Source organism: Martes martes, assembly GCF_963455335.1.
Source record: "Martes martes genome assembly, chromosome: 2".
NCBI classification, from domain to species: Eukaryota; Metazoa; Chordata; class Mammalia; order Carnivora; family Mustelidae; genus Martes; species Martes martes.
Genome location: NC_137889.1, coordinates 119,064,865 through 119,085,569, shown reverse-complemented (window position 1 = coordinate 119,085,569; position 20,705 = coordinate 119,064,865). Strand labels below are relative to the sequence as shown.

Below are 20,705 nucleotides of genomic sequence, written 5' to 3'. Positions count from 1 at the left end.
TTCAACTTTAAGGTGTTTAATGTAGACAGATTTCATCCTACCTAAATATGTGTCAAAAAATAAGATGACTTTCTAATTAGAGATTGTCCTGTTGCTCGTCTAAAAACAAGAAAGAGGGCACCTGGGTGGCTCAGTTGTTTGAGCAACTGCCTTCGGCTGGGGTCATGATCCTGGAGTCCCAGGATCGAGTCCCACATAGGGCTCCCTGCCCGGCAGGGAGTCTGCTCCTCCCTCTGACCTCTCTCCTCTCATGCTCTCTCTCTTTCATTCTCTCTCTCTCTCTCAAATAAATAAATAAATAAAATCTTTTTTAAAAAATAAAAACAAGAAAGAAATATCAAAAAACATAAACATTAACAGTAAGATAAGACTAAGGTGAAGACTCTATAATTAGTCTGAGAAGATCTTAAATTTCACAGGTAAAAACCTAAGCATGGATTCTGTAGCTGAACTCCAGGGTTCAGGGGTCAAGTCTCATCTCAACTTTTGATTACCAGCAGAATTCCTTTATTAAAATCCCAGAGCTGAGCTCAACAATTATTAATTAATTCTTATTATAATTAAAGTCTTTCACTTATTTTTGTTAGGGTCATCTTCAGACAGTATAGATATTTAGGTATGTTTGTTAATCTGGAGATAATCACCTGTTAAAATTCCAAGGTTATTTCTTTGTGGTCACTGATATTTAGACTTACTGCAATCGTTTGATTTTTTAACATATTTTTAACTGAAGTAAAATTAACAGTGTTATATAGATTGAGATGTACAATATAATGATTCAACATTTCTACACATAACTCAGTGCTCATCACTGTAAGTGTACTCTTAATCCCTTTTATCTTACAATTGCTTGCTTTTAATAATAATAACAATATTTTGAAATAGAGTCTCTGATGTGGCTTCTATTGTTTAAAAATTTGGTGTCGGTCAGAATACATTCACTTAAAGCATATTTTCTTAAAGCAAACAACACATCCTTACTCTCACATTTTCATTATTATCAGCAGAACAATCAACATCCACAAATAATAACATACATACTAGCATTCATGTTCCATAAAAATCACTTTCTCTGTAGGCTTCCAGCAAGTTTTAGACATTAAACAAGATTTAAATTCCACCATTTTTATTTAGGGTATACTGAATAGTGCCTCTGATCATTACTATAGTACCGAATAGGCAACTCTAGGCAAATGTGCTTGTAGTGCCGATGAATTAGAAAGGCTTTCAAATCCAATCTCTTATTTAATCGTTATGTTCTTCCCTTTGAAGATGGGAAGTATTATCCTACTTCACAGATAAGGATATATTGGGGCTCAGAGAGCTTAAATAATTTGCCACGAGTCCCAAAGCTTGTTTGACACTTAATCCAATCGTCTTTACAATATACATGTTAAGAAAGGTGAATTCATCATTGAGGGAACTTCAGTGAAGTTCTTCAGTAGAAATCCACATTCCAAGAATAGTTCCCAAAGCTAAGCTGGATAAAGACCCAGAGTAAACATATGCTTATCTTGCTGCAGAATGGGGGACTATTATACGGACAACAAAATCCTCTCTATAGGGTAAGAATTGGCCTTTGGTTGCATTTTGGTGAATCTCTCAGATACACGCAGCATGAGTGATATTGCAATGTATATAACCCTAGGATGACCAATTCCATAACGCCTATGTATTGGAAGGACTCTTAGCTATTATAATGTCCAATCTTGGCTCACTTCAGAAATGGTGATAAACACCTTATTCAGGAACAAGCGTGTTTAGTGACAGCCCTAGTGACAGAATCTTGGTCTCCTGACTCCTGGTTCAGGAACTTCTCCAGTGTCAGTTTCCAGATGTCAGTCTTCCATACAGAAGTAGTGCAGGTGGCCTGATAGGATTGAGTAATAGAGAATCTGTGATGGCAAAGAATTTTACTTACTGCTATAAAACAAAAAGACTTCTTAGAAGGAAATAGATGATAAAAGTCCCCTGATTTGACACCTTTCTCAGAAACATGAAATGGAAAAAAAAAAAAAAAAAAAACACAACGGCAGTTCTTTTGGGTATTTCTTTCTTTTGGTTTAGCCAAACGATGTGTAGCCAAAAATCTTTCTTATTCTTAATTTCCCTCAAGCCATTACTGTAAATGAGACTGGTATGTATTTTCCTCTCCTCCAATTTCTTCCACACTGCAATCAAAGGGCCTTAAGTATCTGTTAGATATAGGAATCTTACTTGCTAGAAGATATAAATGAATGAAAACCTAGAACATATGCTTATTTTTATGACATTATCATGCTCTTAAAAACCTTGATTATTTGCCTAATTTTGAATAGAAATTATCTGAAGTATTTTAATTGAACCTTAGCTTTTTGCTTATAAATTTAGGTTGGTTTTATAATCACCTGAATGTTTTATAGTTCCTGTTTCTAGACTAAGTGAATTCCTTCTTTTTTTTTTTTCCTTTTTAAAATTTTTTGGGGATATGATGACTTTGATAGGGATCTGTGGGGCTAAAGTTTCTTGAACATAGAACTGGTATAAAGAATAATTTAGATAAAGCTGAGGTATAATTAGGAAACCATATTCAAGATTTTGTATGAAAAATGTTACAGTTCTTGGGGCGCCTGGTTAGCTCAGTTGGTTAAGCGTCTGACTCTTGGTTTCGGCTCAGGTCATGATCTCAGGGTTGTGAGATCAAGGCCCAAATTGGGCTCTGTCCTCACTGAGTGTGGAGACTGCGTGGGATTTTTTCTCTCCCTCTGCCCCTCCTCCCTCCTCTCTCTTTCTAAAACAAATAAATCTTTTTAAAAAATGTTACAGTTCCATGTACTACTAACTGCTGGCATAATTAATATTCTTCAATTCATTAACTGAATGTTTGTGGAACATTTAGCATACATATTACAGGCAGTGTACTTGGTACTGGAGATTCAGTTGTGAACAGAACAGGCATAAAATCACAGAATTTACAGTCTAGTGGAGAAGAATGGTCTTTAGCAAGTAATCACTCACACATCAAAATAGGGAAATTACCATTATGATAATTGCTACATGAGGAAGGTTCATATAGTTCTAAGAGTACATATTAAAGGAATTTGTATAATATGGGAAATCAGGAAAGATTTACTTTAAAGAGAAGAACAATCTGAGAAAGAACAACTGCTTCAAAGTTTACAGCAGAAGGGAACATGGCACCTTAAGAAACTGACAGAATTTTCTTATGGGTGATAGAGAAGAGGCTGAAAATGCTTCTGATGGGAGGGGGGGGAGGGAGCATTTTTGGTTATCATAATAATTGGGGGACCATGATGTTAAGCATCTTGCAATACCAGAAGTGTTCCCACATCAACCAATAACCATCACCTCCTATATCCAGTAAGTAACCCATCTAAGACATGCAGAGCTCTTTAGCTATTACAAGGACTTTGGTCATTATCATGGAAAACCATTAAGGTGCTTTTATTGTGGGGGTGCAGAAAGGGGAGATGACAAGGTGAGATATATGTTTTCAAAAACAGACAAACAAACAAACAACCCATGCTTACATTGTAAAGAGCAGATAGAAGGGAGCCAAGGGAAGGAGGCACAGCAGTTAGGAGGCTACTCCAATGGTCCAGGTAAGAAGGAACACATTGCCAATGGCTTGCAAGCTTTGGAAAAAAACCTATATGCTTGAAGTTATTTCTTACTAGTCAATATAATAGAGCATGAAGCATAAAGAAAACTTTCTTTGGCCCTTTAGCGCCCCAGTTCACTACTTGAAGGAGAGCCACACATGGAGGCAATAGCACCCGTGCTGCACTTCTGCCCTAAGCATTAATCCAGTAGTAATCATGTTCACCATCCCATGCTGACAGTAACTATTTGCCAGTGATAGTCATACAATTTCAGAATTCAAGGAGTATTAGATATAATCCCATCAGGCCTTGATCCTGTAGAAGAGGTCTGAAACCTAGAGAAAATAATTATTATCCTTAAGATTTCATATCTAGGTAATTTAGGAATTGGGACCAGAGGAAAAAGTGTCTAATGTGATGTGCTTTTTTTTTCACATTTCTTTCTTACTAATAATAACAAGGAACTCAAAACTGTTATGCATTATTATCTGCATATTGGCATCAAATAAGCTCATGCTTTGGAAGGGACAAAGGTTATGAAAAATACACTCAATAATTGCAGAAAGTAAATGGGAATTTTTTTTAGAGAGAATTGTGTTTTGTTTGTTCACTTTGCTGTTTTTGAAAAAATGGAATTTTAAAACTTTTAGGCAGGGCGTTCATTAACTGGTTCTTCACAGGTCCTACTGCCGAGCACCAACAATGTATGTTAGCTTCCTGACCCTGCAGGGTTTTCCCACTCCTGAATGAAACTATTGCTCTTTTTCTATCCTCCACTTAACCAACTGAGCATGGATTAACCATGCTGACCATTCTCTTTGTAAAACATACAGACTGGCATCAAGGCACACTGAATGCTTACAGCTGAGGGCATTCACTTATTTCTGTTCCCAAAGTTGAGTGGGACGTTACACCAAGAGTCAGCCTTTATTGTTCCCCGAGTATTTATAACAATCTTATTTTTCCTCCAATTACACACTTTAGATACAATTTATATAAGCTGATGTCACACAAACACAAAAAAGATAAAAGAATTGCTATTTCTAAACAAGCTCATTTGAGTACCTTGGAAACATCCAATAAAGGTGAGTTGCCAAATTTAAATTGGACGTGGGTGAGGCAAATAAAAAAGATTGGACAAATATTATAAAGATCTAAAAGCATTGTTTTCAGATAGCTTCGTAAATGTCTTAGAATTCTAGTTCCCTTGTAAAGAAACCACAACAAGAATTCAGAGAGGATTTGTTGTGGGCCAAAAAGCCCATGTGGATTACCATCAGTAGACTCCTACTTGGAAAAGAGAGATTGCCAATTGATGTGCACCTGGGTATTTTAAATTAGGATAAATTAATATGGTACTAATATATTATTTTTCATGATTCCCAGCCTTAAATAGTTTTTTGATCAACTCACTATCTGTAGGTCTCTTATGTGAATGACAAGAAAGCTTTTTTATGTATTAGACACTAAAACATAACTTCTAAAAAAATCAATAAAATTGCATTTATATGTAAGTATGTAAGTATAAATAAGTATGTATGCCTTTATATGTAAGGCATGTTGTCTTATAACATATTTATTTTTTATCATATATATAGAGATATAAGAATAGTAATCTTCATGATGTTTTAGTACTTACCTAGAACATTCCATCCTTAATGTATTGAATCTGGCTCACATTCGATTTTGATTTTAGTAGAGGTGGATACTGGAATGAAACAGTCTTTCTAGGTGAGAATTATAGGTTCTAAATTATATGTCCCAGAGGAAAGAGCACTGCATACAAATAAAAACTCCTTGTCAGCTTCAAGGTTTTTCTCTCTTAAGTGGAGCTCTCAGGCCTTTGATTCCACATATGTTTTGATACATTCCAATGCTACAGCATAGGCTTGACCAACACAAAAACTTATACGATGGTGGAAAAATTCTTTGGTAATTTTTAACATGACATTTTCAAGGTCTATAAAACAGATTCTTGCAGAGTTGACTATGACCTCTAATACTCACATTCTAGTCCTTGAATCTGACTTTAGAAATCCAAGTGTATTAAAAGCTGTCACCACAAATGGCAAAAAGCTCATAAAACTTGGTTTACTTCCCAAAGAAAGTTTATCCTTTAAAGTTGGGTTATTTTGGAACTGTGGATTGTGTAAACTTCTGCTTAAACAATCAAACAGCTTATGATCTTCACTGATTTACTGAAATCCATCCAAGAATCCAGGACATCTTTTGGTTAAGTTAAACAGAAAGCAACAGCTGCTTCTTGAGCGGGGCAGGGGGCGGGGAGTGGGGATCCCTCCTTAAAAAGAGGAGTGTGGGAGGGGGAGAAGAAGAGGAAAAAGAAAGTAACCAAATGATGCAAACAGAAATGTGTTTGCTTTTAGCTTAGAGGATGCTGTCAGCCAGTCAGGTACTCTAACATCTATGGTCTTTAATTGCAAATCTTTGGGTTAAGATTTAAATCCTAAACCTTAAAATTAAGAGAGGTAAGGTACCCTATCTTTCCTTTATCTTTCTACTGTTTGGTATTCAAACACAATTTGCCATAATGAAAATCCACCATGTTCTGTGTTAACTTGGTTGTCCCATTTAGAATCTGTTTCAAATATTTAAAATGGTTAGCAAGATAAAAGGTTTGAATTACATATTTTATAAGACATTAATGAACCATAATCCAAGGTAAGTGCAATGTACTGCTGGAATTGGCAGTTTTGACTCAATGTCTGCTGGTTTGTTGTAGCGGCTTTGCTCCTACACGTTTTCATGTCTCCACACCAGTCAATAAAAATTCTAGAAATCCATTCCCTCCCTTTTAGACTGATTTTGTGCTTTTGCTCAGTGAGGAACTATTGAAGAGCGAACTTGAGGAGAATTCCTTATGTTACAGTTTCATGTCACCCTGAATTGTAATTAGTAAGATAAAGTTCAGAGGCACACGAATATTTGCTAAGTCTTAAGAGACTTTTGAAGTTGTTCATTTTCTCTATGATTAAAACAAATGAGGCACTGGTATTAAGAAGGGCTCTGTGTCCTTAGGGTTGGCTTGTTTTATTTGTTTCCACTTGAAAGAAAAGTCTTTTAACTGCCAAGTGTCCTTTATTAATTGTCTTCTTTGTCGCCATTCCATTGGAAAAATATCTCTATCAATGGAAAAGGATAAACTATTAGAAGTTATAATATTGGCTTTTGGCTATTGGCTATTGGCTTTTCTGATTATCACTACTCGGTATTTTGACTTCTATATAGAATAGTAACAAGTATAAAATCTCAGCATATGAAAAGGCTATTTAGAAAGGAAATACATTGTTCAGTAAAATAATACCTTTGAGATGATACCAGTCTTGTGTGTTTCCACTGCCTCAGAGGTTTTATCTGTGAATCTTAAACTGTAAAATTCTAAGTCTGGAAATTTCCCTCTCCACATGCTGTTTTGGGGTTGTTTACTTAGTTCAATTGATACAATGTCCTTACCTAAGAAATATACTTTTATGAGTTTTGGGAGGCATTTGGCTCAGTCAGTTAAGTGTTCAGCTCTTGATTTCAGCTCAGGTCATGATCTCGGGGTCCTGAGATCAAGCCCAGACTTGGGCTCTGTGATGAGCGTGGAGCCTGCTTAAGATTCTCTCTTTCCGTCTCTCTCTACCTATCCCCCTGCTCAAGCACACGTGTGCTCCCTCTCTTTCTGAAAAAAAAAAAAAAAAAGAACGATATATATTTTTATGAGTTTTATTCATAATGTAAAATTTTTGTATGTTATTTTTAAAATATTTTAGTATTAAAATGATATCTTCCCTTATTTCAAACTTGAAATTTTGCCTGTATCATGTTTGAATATAAAAAAACAGTAGAAAATCACGGACTATGAGTTCAGTTGGCTTGACATCTAATCCTAGATCAGCCATTACTCAGCCAAATCATTTGTCCTCTTCTAGGTTCTGGTTTTTTCTCTTGTAAGATGATGGTGCCAAAACACTCAGAGTATTCTCCGAGATCTCAAATCCCATGATTCTCTGACAACTCCAGGACTCCACGTGTCATTTCAGATCTTTTGTGATATTATCACTTTTTAAAAAGTAGCTTTAAGGATAATGAAGGCATTGGAAAGATTTTTAAAAATTTTTCTACAAATTTATGTTAATGAATTAATTAAATACATTTTTAAAAAGTCTTCAGAAATTACAGCATAGGCACTTACTGCTAGTTAGTTTGTCAGGTAGCACCTCATTTGCCTGCTTTTTCAATGCATTTGCAGAACTGTGTAATATTTCCAGAGTGCCATATAAAGAAACTGGGCACTTTTGCAATACTCCATAGTTAAAAGATAGCTGTACTAGTTGGTGGTCCAATTCCTACAACAGTCCTGAAAGGCATTTGCTTTCATCTACTAACTGGCTACCATGGTGGTAACAGATGACTTTTAAACAGCTGTCACAAGCTGAAAACAAAACAAAATTAAAAAGTCACCCTCCCACACTATGTACAGACAGCTTGCCAATAGCTGAAACAAATCCTTCTAAGATCATTTTAACAAACAACCCCCCCCCCCGTTTTTTTTGTTGTTGTTATTGTTACAATTAAATAGAAACTCATAAAACTCAGACAAGCTGGTTTCATGTTTCTTGCAGACCTGAACTGCCTACATTTTCTAATGGGATCACAGCAATTAGTGGTTTCCAGATGCATTTAAAATGTGTTAAGTGCCTGCAGGAATTGGCTTTTAACACACACGAGTCTTCAAATGCTTCAATCTCAAGAATCTACTATAAGCCCCACGAGGTACTATGAAGTCTATATAATGTTTGAACAAAGTTGGGTGCTTACATTGCAATTAATAGAAAAAAACATGGGAAATTTTTAAAATTCTGTGTCTTACATACAGTTTTCTTTTTACTTCCTTCTTCTCTTTTAATGGTCACATCACCAGTTCCCTTATTATCCGAAAATCATAGAAATAATTATCAGCTTTCATTGGAGAAAAATCTGGAATGAATGGTGTTCTGAGAAGAAAGTTCTTGGTGTCCTTGGGTCATTAGGACTCCTGGAAAACTCATTCCTGGACTGTGGCTAATTGAACTACAAACATGTCAGTCTGACGATGTTAACAGTTTATGACTCGTCCGTTGAAATGTCCAGCTTTCTTTTACTTGCTCCTGGACAATTTCTCCCTGTTATGAGACTCTTCTACAACTGAAAGACTGAGTCTTTATGTTTATACCTAGTGTTTTACCTTTGGTTGAAACTAGGCAGAAGGCGACTTTGTGGTCTGTTTTCTCATAACTGTCAGTGCTGAAAACAAGACATGAGAATAAAAACATGGCTTTTGATGAAAAATGTATTTAACAGGTGGTTTTCTCCTCCAGTCACCGACATGGTTACCTTCCCTTGAGACCCATCCGAGCCTCACGTCCTTCATATTTTTTTTCTTTTAGATTCCATGTGGACGACCCATAAACAAAAACGAGAAACAAGAAGAGAAACTGGTAATGTTCACCAATCAGCCGGAGGATTCTGAAAGGTAATAATGACATTTGATTTAGAGGATATATGCCTGTAATAATAATGTTCTAACTGAGCACTTCTGCCGTCAGACACAGATGATAAGTCCACTAAAAGTGGATGAGAAGCTAACTGGATCAAACCATATAGGGTAAATAAGAAAAAGAGGGCAGATAACAATGTGGATTACTTGAATATATTTTCTTTCATTGCTCTCTCTGGGGCAAGAACCTATGGTAGGCCATGGAGGTTTTTGTTTATTTTTTTAAGTATTTGGTAAATTTCCCTTGGCAAGTTTGGACCTTAAGATAATTTCTCTTGAATAGCAGAAATTAGCTCCTAGAAAACAACTCTAGTTCATTAATAATGTGGAGTGATCGCAGTATCTTCTCTCCTGAGTTATTAAATCCTTAGCTGAGGGATAGGGTGAGAAATTTACTACATCAAAAAATCCCATCCTCAGTCACTTTCCATATTCTGTCAACCCTTTATAGATTTTCTCAAGCTTTCTATTCATTGACCCACATAGCTTTTTCTTTGACTTTTTATATGGCACCTTCTAGGTGCAAGATATTTTGCTTGCTACTTGCAGAAGATGAGTCAGATACAGACACTATCCTCTAGCTTGCTTGCTGTTCAGAAGTGAAAAACCAGACACATACCTCAGTATATTATACATTCAGCATTTGCCTTATAAGTAAGGCCTATATACACTTCTCTGAGAAATCAGAGGAAGGTGAGAATTATGGTTGTGGCCGTAAAAAGATGCCAGAAAAAGGAGTTGTTTGGCCTGACTTCCAGCAAAGGAAGATGGGAGAAAAGATGAAAAAGAGAAGGAAGGAGTGTTTCGGGCTCAAGGCAGAATGTGTACAAAAATGTCCTCACAGGAAAATGAGGACTTGTGTAGGGACCAGTAAGCAGTTCATTCTGGCTTCCACATCTGGCATGTAATACAAAACACATCTTGAGTGAGAGACTAAATAGCCGACAACTTATTCTGTAGAGCAGTGTTTCTCTGTCTATAAAGACAAAACTTCTTTCAAGTAAAAGTTAAAGAAATAATAAAACGCAGGTTCATAAGCCGGTGTTTCTCAAATTAGTGTTCTTATAACCTGTAGGTCTGGAGACACATGTTCAGGGTTCTTGGTCTGTGAAAACTACTCAAGAAAAGAGGTCCATATGTACTTCCAGTATGGGAATCATGACCCCATATGAGGGGAGGGAATTTTGAACAGGGCATTGACAATAGGGTAATCTGGCAACAGTGCTTACAACTGGCAAGGAGGAAGATTAGAAGCTTGAATAAATATAAAAATGTCAATTCCTCCCATTCCTCTCAACCAGTGTCTATAACAAGCATGTTAGTCTTTAACTGTATAAGTTTAGCATCTTAATTTGTACTACTCTTTGTTATTCTATAACTGTGCTGTGTGTATAAGTCTTATCTCCCTGATAAGATTTAATCTATCTCAAGAGAAAGAACTCAACATACAGCAGTATAGCCCACTTTAACAGTAGGTCCACAACAAGCATTGATCTATTTCACATAGAATTTTATCAAACGTAAGTAAAATACAAAATGTACATCACAGAAATACTCTGAGGATTAACCAATTATATTGACAACTCTAAGATACTATAGATATTACAGAAGCACAGAATATAACCTACAATGTTGAGTGATTTCTAGGAAAGCTGATACCTTACTCTCCTTTAATAGAAGAGGTCCATGTTTGACAAATTTTACCAATTTAAAAGAGAAAGAAGAAAAGTGAGGAAAAGAAAGAAAGAAGGAGGGAAAAGAGACGGAAAGAAGGCAGTCAAATCCATTGTTTCTGGGTTTTGAAGATATGTATATCCTTAGCATTTTCTGTATATCCACTCTGAAGAGGTAGGGATTAACCTCCTCCCCTCCCCCCACACCATTGTCTTCATGTGGAGAATTATAAGGATTCCATAGGTTCCTGGGTCTTACTCTGTTGCCTCCTCCTGCAATGTACAGACATGTTGAGATTCTCTCCAGTAACTAATGATGAAAATTATGCAGAATTTAGTAGTTAACATATTTTTTTCTACAGTAGTAAAAAAAAAAAATGTGTATTTCTGAGAGAAGCGGGGGGGGGGTAGGTCTTCAACAGTAATTTGAAATGCTCAAGAGAGTTTTCAGGTTAACCTTTCAAGGTGTGTATGACTCAGGGTCCAGAAGAAGTGTGAGTGGATGAGGCAGATACTGCAGGCTGCGTCTCTGTCCCAGGCGAGGTGAGAAAGAAAGAAGGAAAAAGGGAGATGAGAAGCAACAGGGCAGCAACAGCAGTGCGAGTGCTGAGTCATCTTTCCCTCCTGCTTTCCTAACCGGACTCCTTTCTAATTGAACCATTTTAGGTTCTCCAGGGGTAAAATTTGCCATCTCTTCAAGTACTACTGGTGATACTCTGGATGTCATATCAAGCTTCTTTGCAAAGTATAAATAAAGAGTAGAGGTTTTATGGATCCCAGGGAAGGATTATCAAAGTAAATACAGTATGTTATAGTTTTTATATCTCCCTTTAATAGGATCTCAAAGCATCTTTGTTTTGGAGTACTCTTATAATGCTAGCTCTTCATCTTAATTTTCCTAAGGTAGATGTTTGTCTGTCTTAAAGTTTATTTTAAGAAATGCGAGTATTTTTAAAATGAATTATGTGTTCAGAAAATTATAACTTAGCAAGGAAAACTACTATGATTCATTATAGCCTCATGTAGAGGTAATCTCAAAAGGATAAAATGAATGTTAAATTCTCATGAATTCCCTCTTTTACCTGGCACTAAACTTAATCATGATGGCACTCTTTCAGCCTATTATTAAACACGATTGAATACAATCTCAGTCATTCATTGCCTTCCCAGCACAATGTACTGGTTTTAGATGCACTTAAGGAGCTTCTGTGTCTTTTCCCATATTCAGAGAACTCAAATGCCATTATGCAAAACATTGGTGTACTTTAAGAAAATAAAGCAATAGTGGCTGGGGTTTTGGTCGTTTTTTTTTTTTTTTTTTTTTTTTACCATATGAATAGTATACTCCCCTCCAGATGCAGTATTTGGCAGCCAAACAGCTGCTGGCGATTAAATGTCCCTTAAAACTCCATTTTTTGCTCATAAAGGGAAGAGAAGTGCAGGGACATTTATGGGGTGACAGGCAGATGTTTTTGTTAGAGCAAGACTATGTATTTGCTAAGAGAAAGCTAAAGTGATCTCTTTCATGATATCATCAGCATTTTTACAATTCTTTTGGCTTCTCTGTTTTTAACTTCCTTCTTACCTGACCCTAAATTAAACTATTTTGGAAAGGCAGAACAAAAAACCGCTTGCACAGTTGCTGTCCACATTGAAGAGAGGTTAGTGGTACCATCTACTTTCTCAGAGAGACATAAATTATTTTCTGTCCCCTCAGATTGTTTCATCAGGTAGAAGAAAAATGATTTTGAAGTGTTGAGTATTTTTAATGACTCACAGAACATCACAGGTCATCATAATTTTTTTCTCATAAATTTTGCTAATTCTTAGTCATGCTTTAAGTAGTTTCAATATTAAAGTTCATGAAACAAATTTGTCAGTTTTTCATAAATTATAGATATTCAAACTAGTAAACATCAAAGTCATATTGGATTTCTGGACAGTAGTCTAATTAAGTCTTTTCTCCTTCTGAAAGAAGAACGTGCCATCTCAATTATGTGTTTATGTGTAACATTAAATAAAACTAATTTTTTATTAGATGTATAAATTCACAGAGATTTAAGACAAGGGGCTTTTGGAAAACTTGTGTTTTCATCCAGACTCTATAAAGCACATTTAGGAGAAGCTTCTTCCATGTAAACAGCACCCACGGGATGAAAACAGACTTTTCATTTTCTGAGGCCTCGCTTACACGAATGCCTAAACAGATATCAATAGTATGTCTTTTGTTCTGTCTGTTTTTGATACTTTATGCCTGCATAAACTCTTTGATTCAATGCAACAAGCACTTGAGAAATTCCTACTATGTGCTAAGAAGTGCTGGGGAGATGCTGGTGGAAAGAAGACCAAATTAGAATTCCCCAAAGAATCTACTGAGTGAAATAAGTCAAGCAGAGAGAGTCAATTACCATATGGTTTCACTTACTTGTGGAGCATAAGAAATAACATGGAGGACATTGGGAGATGAACAGGAGAAAGGAGTTGGGGGAAATTGGAGGGGGAGACAAACCATGAGAGACTGTGGGCTCTGAGAAACAAACTGAGGGTTTTGGAGGGGCGGGGGTGGGGGGTTGGGTGAGCCTGGTGGTGGGTATTAAGGAGGGCACGTATTGCATGGAGCACTGGGTGTACTGCATAAACAATGAATTTTGGAACACTGAAAAAAAATTAAATTAGATTTTTTAAAAAAAAGAATCTACTTATCAGTTATCTGGGAAGGACGGCTTCTGCCTCTCAGCATGAAATTTGTGTATTCAGAGGCTGTCTCTGCCAGCTTTTACCTCAACAGAAATGTCTTTGATATTAACTGTGGAGGAACAGAGCTTGCTGGGCAGGTCACAAACAACATGCAGTTAGCTGAATGATCTGTATATTAGTCTCCTTTTTCTGCGTGTGCCAACTCTTAGAGTTGCCTTTTTTGCTAAAGGCTTCAGAATTTAAGCTCAAGGCATCTCCTCCAATGTGCTAATTAAATCCACAGATCCTTCTAAGGCGGTACAGTCAGTTTCCATGGATCAAACTTGACACAGTTTGAGCTGAATAACATGATGGAAGATACTGCATTAGCAAAACTCTGGTTTTCAGGGCAATTTGGAAATAACAAATTCACGACTCTCTTTGTGCTGTTTGGACAGGAAATCATGTAAATATACTATGTGATGAAATAATGAAAAAATAAAGGAACTCGAATTTGGAAAATTCAGTTTATGTTGGTCTAGATCTTTCTCTTTTATTCTTTAATATAAATTGAAAACTTAAATACCCTCAGCAAACTGGATTTTTTCAACCTCTGGTAGGTTTCTACTTCGAAAACTCTCTATGTCTATTCAAACATAGGTTTACTTTAGAGAGTAGACAAGTTACGTGCAGAATTTGATATAAATTTTTATTCCCCACTTTTAGTCATTTATATCATTTACTAATTTTTATTTTGATACAGTGCTCTGGCTGTCGCTTTATATTCGGAATATACTGCTCTGTTAGGATTGTAATTACTTACTTCACACATCACCTCATTTTCCAAGGCAACTAGACTAGAGATTTCACATCTAGAAAATATTTCTAAGATAGGGACATTCGCTTTCCAAAACAATTACTTCCATTGTTTTAACCATATAAGTTCCATTATTCTTTTTATAGTACCAGATCAGTGTTTTTGGTTGTTGTAGAAAATACCAGCACATTAAAAAACAAAATAAAACATATATTTTTAAAGATTTATTTATTTATTTGAGGTGGGGCAGGGAGGGGCAGAGGGAGAGAGAGAGAAAGAATCCTCAAACAAGACCCCCTACTGAGTGTGGAGTCCTACTCAGGGCTGGATCCCAGGTCCCTGAGATCTGAGCCAAAACCAAGAGCAGGCTGCTTAACCCACTGAGCCACCCAGGTGCCCCAAAATAAAACTTATTGTAAGATTGAAACCATTTGGCTGCTTTGCCTTTAAAAAAATTTTTCATTTTACTCTTTACCATATCACCCTTTATATTGGAACACAAGCAAGAAAGAAAATATAAATATTAAAAGCAAAACTTAAGTTTCACAGCCTATACTGTCATTATTAATACTTGAAATACTGGAATACGACACTGTTGGGCTGCTATTATTCATAATCAGACTTAAATTTGTTTACTATTTTACACAGCTTGGAAAGTCTTTTCACATTTATATCTAAATTTGGAGTAGGTTAAAAAGGTACATGGAAAAGTAAGCTTTGGTGTGTGATTGTTGGTTTCTTCCAGCTGTTTCCATATCTTATCTGCTGAATGGTTAGTTGCTTTGTATAGGAAAAGAGCTGATCACAACGTGTAGCACATGGTAAGTGCCCTGAAAACATTTGCAGAATGAGGGGATACAGTGGAGATTAATTTAGCCTGCAAGGTTGCTCTGCTCTTATGCTAAGAAGAATCATTTTCTGGTCATTACAGATTAACCTGCCACCATTCCATCTTCTTATCCTTGTCTTTCTCTTTCTTTTTGAAATTAGTTTTTGTTTTCTAATTACAATATTAAAACATTAGCTCTAAGTCAGTTCCCCTGTGTATGGCAACTTTCAGAGTTCCTGTATTTATGCAAAACATCTTCATGTTTAAAATACAGACGGAAAAAGAAAAAAAGAAAAGAAAAATTGGGTTTAAACCCACTATCCCAAATAACTACTGATAGAATTTTACAGATGTCTCTCTGTCTCTCCATTTTTTCTTTAAAAATAGGACCACAGGGGTGCCTGGGTGGCTCAGTGGGTTAAGCCTCTGCCTTCAGCTCAGGTCATAATCTCAGGGTCCTGGGATTGAGCCCCAAATCAAGCTCTCTGCTCAGCAGGGAACCTGCTTCTCCCTCGCTGCTCTGCCTACCTGTGATCTCTCGTTCTCTGTCAAACAAATAAATAAAATTTTTAAAAAATATATGAGACCATAGCCAAAGGTTGTTTTGAAACTCTTTTTTAGTAAGTGTATTATAAATATTTTCCCGAGTAAATATTTATCTCAATATATCTAGTTATATAACTGTTTCAATATTTATTTATTTATTTATTCCCTGTTTGAGACATTAGATTGAATTCAACCCTTTACTATCAGGAAAAAATGCTACAACAAGTACACTTGTATTTAAAATTTTTGTGCACATTCACTTTTTTTATTTTTTAGTTAATTCCTTTTTTTTTTTCTTTTTTTTTTTTTTTGGAGAGAGAGAGAGAGAGAGCAGAGGGAGGGACAGAGGGAGAGAGAATCTCAAGCAGACCTCCTGCTAAGCACGGAGCCCAACACGGGGCTTGATCTCAAGGACCTTGAGATCATAATCTGAGCCAAATAAATCAAGAGTCTGATGCTTAATTGACTGAGCCAGCCAGGCACTCCTTTGGGTAAATTCCTAAAAGTGGATTATTGACTGAAAATTTAGAAAAACTTAAGGTTTTTGATATGTACTGCACAATTCTCTCAAGAAAAATAACACACACCAGTTTACCTTCTCTGCAGGAACAAAGAGAGTGATTTCTTCTACAGTATTGTTATTGCTCCAAATATTATTCACTGTTGAGCCAAGTACCTCACTGTGGTCAAAATTTCTTCCCTAAGAATATTATCCCTTTCTTCAGTTAGAAGTTGCTCTGCTACTTGACTTGGTTGGCTTTCTAGATGTCCTCACTAAATCAAATAACCTACCTATGATATTTTCTCTACAGTAAATCCCAGAAGACCCTGCTTTTTTTCTAACACCCTCACTTCTTGAACACCATTCAGCTCTCCAACCTGGAATTTTCCTTACCACCTCAGAACTTCCGGTCGTTGCTTCTTTTCTGGCCATTCAGTTTTTCTAGTGAGGATTTTCCCAAATGTGTAGTCTTGGGACACATGACTGGTTAATAGGTATTTAGAGTAAAAGTGAGGGAAATGATCTCAGGCTACTACAGTTGATTTGGTAGATTTTCGTGCAACCTCACACCCCCACCCCTCTGTGTCCTCCTCTGTGCCTTCTGTCCCTGAATCCAGAGGCTTTGGTTTTATCTTCACAAAAGAATCAGCCTCTGGCCACACAAGGGTTGTTAAAGACTGTTGCCAGGCTGCAAACGTCCACGTGGGAAGAGACCTCAGGGATTCAAACGCTCCAAAATCAGACACCAAATCAAGCCCCTTGTTTTCAACTTTTTCCTCACTCCTTTCAAGAGCTTAGCCTCTCAAGGACTCTTTGGGGCAAATTGTCCTCACTTCCTGGTGGCTTTCTCTCTTTAAAGAGACGGGTTTTAACTTCCTGTGTCCCAATACTGCAATTTCAACTTCTGCTTTTCTTCTTCGAGAAACTGATTGAGAAAAATCTCATCTACTGGTATCTCCTCTCCCAATTCTCTTTGTCCTTGTGGGTTAATATAGTGTAAAGAATTAATTTGTTGGGATCTTAACAGAGCTCCAAGAAAAGAGTTTAATTGATATGTATAATCTACCTTTTTTTTTTTTTAAAGATTTTATTTATTTGAGAGAAAGAGAGAGAGCATGAGCAGGGGGAGGGGCAGAGGGAGAAACAGACCCCCACTGAGCATGGAGCCCCACGCAGGGCAACATCCCAGGACCCTGAGATCATGATCTGAGCTGAAATCAAGAATCTGCTGCTTAACCACCTGAGCCACCTAGGCACGTCTGTACCATCTACCTTATTGATATAATGCTTATCTGATTGTTACTGAAATAGAGTATGTTTAAGATCAATTTTAAGAATTAGTTTATAGGGGCACACTTGGTTTCAGCTCAGGTCATGATCTCAAGGTTATTATCTCAGGGTCTGGAGTTCGAGCCCTGCATTGGGCTCTGGGCTCAGTGTAGAGTGGACTTCAGATTCTTTCCTCCTCCCTTTTGTTCCACATCTGCATTTCCCCCTGCTCATGCTCTCTCTATAAATATATACATATACATATGTATATATTTATATTTATAAGTGAGCCCAGTATTTAGTACTATCTGAGGCTTAATGTTTTCTGACATTTTCAAATTAATGGCCAGAGATAGGTGATCTATCAAGTGTACTCACTTCCAATTAATTTCATAGAGTGTTAACTTGTCTCATTTAATGCTTCGAGTCTGAATTTTGCCTCACTGATCTCAAACACAGCATTCTCCCTGCCTTCATTTGTCTGCTATGTCTTAGCCCAGTCCTTTTCTTCTAGCCTCGTGGAATCACTTGGTTTTGGAGTGTCTGTTCTTCAGCAAAGATTTGTTTTGCTTTGTAAGCCACATTGAAAATCCTGTTTATTAAATAGCCAAGTGAATCCCATTTACATTTGTTGATATTACTAGTATGTTTGCTCTCAATTCTGTCCTATTAGTTGATGTCAATATTAATATTAGATTTACTTTGCTTCTTCCTCTTCTTAATCTGTCTATTTTGCTAATGTTTATTACTTACTTTTGCATTTAGGAAAGCTTGTATTTTTATTTTAGTAGTTGATTAACTCTAGCTAATAACTCTTTAAATTTCCTTTATCTTTTTTTTCCTTTAATTAGGCTTCTATGATTTGTTAGACTTAAATGATATTATTGGACTTCTATCTATAATCTATGCAGCAATCAATGAACTTATTCTAATTTCTATTTTTTCTCTTCTCCAGTTTTTTTGAGTTACTTTTACTTTGTCAGAACACACACAATTTACATAAGGCTTTTTCATACTTGTTCTTACCTTTGTTTGGATCCTGGATGCATTCTTAGATCTACTATTTTAATACTCATCAACAGTCCATTTGCCAAGATTTCCTTTAGTTTTGATACATATAAAACAGTTTCGCTGGATACAAAATTCTTTATTCATAATTCCCTAAATTAAAAAAGTCATTTTTTGTCATGTTTTTATTATGTTTCAGTCAAGAAACTTTCATAAGTTTCTTGGTTGTTTTTTTTTTTTCCCAATGATATTTTTTCCAATTCTTTAAAAGTAAACAGTTTTGCTAGACTCCATCTTGTAATTTCTAAGGTATAAGGTGGGCGCTTTCGACAATACGTTTAAGATTTTATTTTTTTCTTTGGCTATAGTTTTAATAGTAGTTCTACTCCATTGTTTTATTTTTCTTATTGAGGAAAATCCAATGTATATATGATCTGTTTTGTTGTTCTATACCTAGTACTTCTTTCTGATCCTTTCATTTTAGTTGTGTTCCCTTACTCTAAATCTTTTATTAGACTTGCAAACATTTATTCTCCCTAGGATACTTTGTAATTTGGGCTTCATGGGTGAAATTATTTTTATCTTTTCTTCAATTTATTTCTTGAATTTGATCATGTCTCATTTTATTTTTTTTAAGATTTTTTATTTATTTATTTGACAGACAGAGATCACAAGTAGGCAGAGAGGCTGACAGAGAGAGAGAGAGGAGGAAGCAGGCTCCCTGCCGAGCAGAGATCCCGATGTGGGGCTCTATCCCAGGACCCTGAGATCATGACCCGAGCCGAAGGCAGAGGCTTTAACCCACTGAGCCACCCAGGAGCCCCGATCATATCTCATTTTAAATTGTGCTTTTTGTTCACTTCTGCCCTGAGTTTTCTGAATTTATGATTTAAGGTTGTCTTTTACATCTAAGAATACTCATTTAGAGATGTTTAACTTGTTGAGGCATGTGTTTTATTGCAGTTTTCCTCTGTTTCCTGTTTGTTTTTATTAAAGAATATTTCCATCAGCTAAACTCCTTTAATTCTCATTTTCTATTTTCTTCTTTCAGTTTTTAATGGGCACTGCCCGTCATCCTATAATCATTTTCCTGAACTGAGGATAGAAGTTGTTTCTTTGTAGATATGATGAGTATGTATTACTAGGTTCCTTAGTTCAAGAGAACCCTCTTCTGCTGATAAAGATAAATGCTTTTCCTTTGGTAGTTGATGTATTCCTGGTTGATGTATATTCTGATTTTATTTCCATGGGGTTCATTTCCACAGCTTCTTTACTTATATCTTTTCACCACCAAATTCCACAGGGCATTCCTTCTTTCCAAGTCTCATCCTCCCCTCCTCAGTCATGCCTTCCCGAGGTTACCACTGTTAAAGAGACCTTGGGCTTCCAGACTCCAGAATGGTGAGAAATACATTTCTCCTGTTTAAGTAACCCAATCTGCAGTATTTTGTTATGGAAGCCCGGGCAGCCTAAGATACTTATTTATGTTGCAGGTGCTTGTTATGGATTTTATTTGCCATTTTGCTGATCTGTAAGGATTTGGGAGCATGTGTGGAGCAGTTTGGATTAGCAGCTGCTAATATATAATAGGTATTTAGAAGTCCAGGTAATTTGTATTCCTTAGAGAACCATAAGAACTTTTAATAGTAACCATATGATTGCCAAACCTAGCTCAATTCAAGACTATTAGAAATTAGAACATTTCTAAGGAATTATTTCATCTCTATATAGTGGTAATCTTTGATTAATTATTATATGGTGTAATTTATTAGGAGATGGTGAAACCCCTTATCATCAATGGCCCAGGGTCACTCACACCTATCTTTTTGTGCAAACCTGAGACCAGAAGTTCTTATTTACTGACGAGTAAAGGACATTCACTATTTCAATCTCACCATTTAAAAACTGTATTGTGGTTAAGAATGTGGTTTCTTGAGTCAGACTGCCTGAGTTTGAATCTCACATTTTAAGTAAATTACTTAATCTCTCTAAAATTTTCATTTTCTCATCTTCCCAATGCAGATAATCATAGTTCTGAGGATTAAAAAAGATAATACATATAGAGCTTCTGACACATAGTAAGCATTCAATTGCCATGCAGATCTATTTAAAACAACCAATTAGCAACCAAATTAGGCTATGGTATAGGAAATTGTTTGCTTAGAAATATTTTCAAACTTCAGTAATTTTCTTAGAAACAGTCATGTAAGATTAGGCATAGTTATATGTATTACCAGAAAATTT

The 20,705-nt window shown here is 36.1% G+C and overlaps 1 protein-coding gene across 1 annotated transcript in view; it reads left to right on the top strand.

Moving 5' to 3' along the window:
• Window positions 1-20,705, top strand: part of TNIP3 (TNFAIP3 interacting protein 3) — a gene marked incomplete at its 5' end in the record, with an annotated part of 162,338 nt that overhangs the window by 66,389 nt on the left and 75,244 nt on the right. The window contains one exon of the mRNA XM_080796339.1: window positions 9,032-9,117. Coding sequence (XP_080652465.1) covers window positions 9,032-9,117 — 86 coding nt within the window. The remainder of the gene's footprint in view (window positions 1-9,031; window positions 9,118-20,705) is intronic.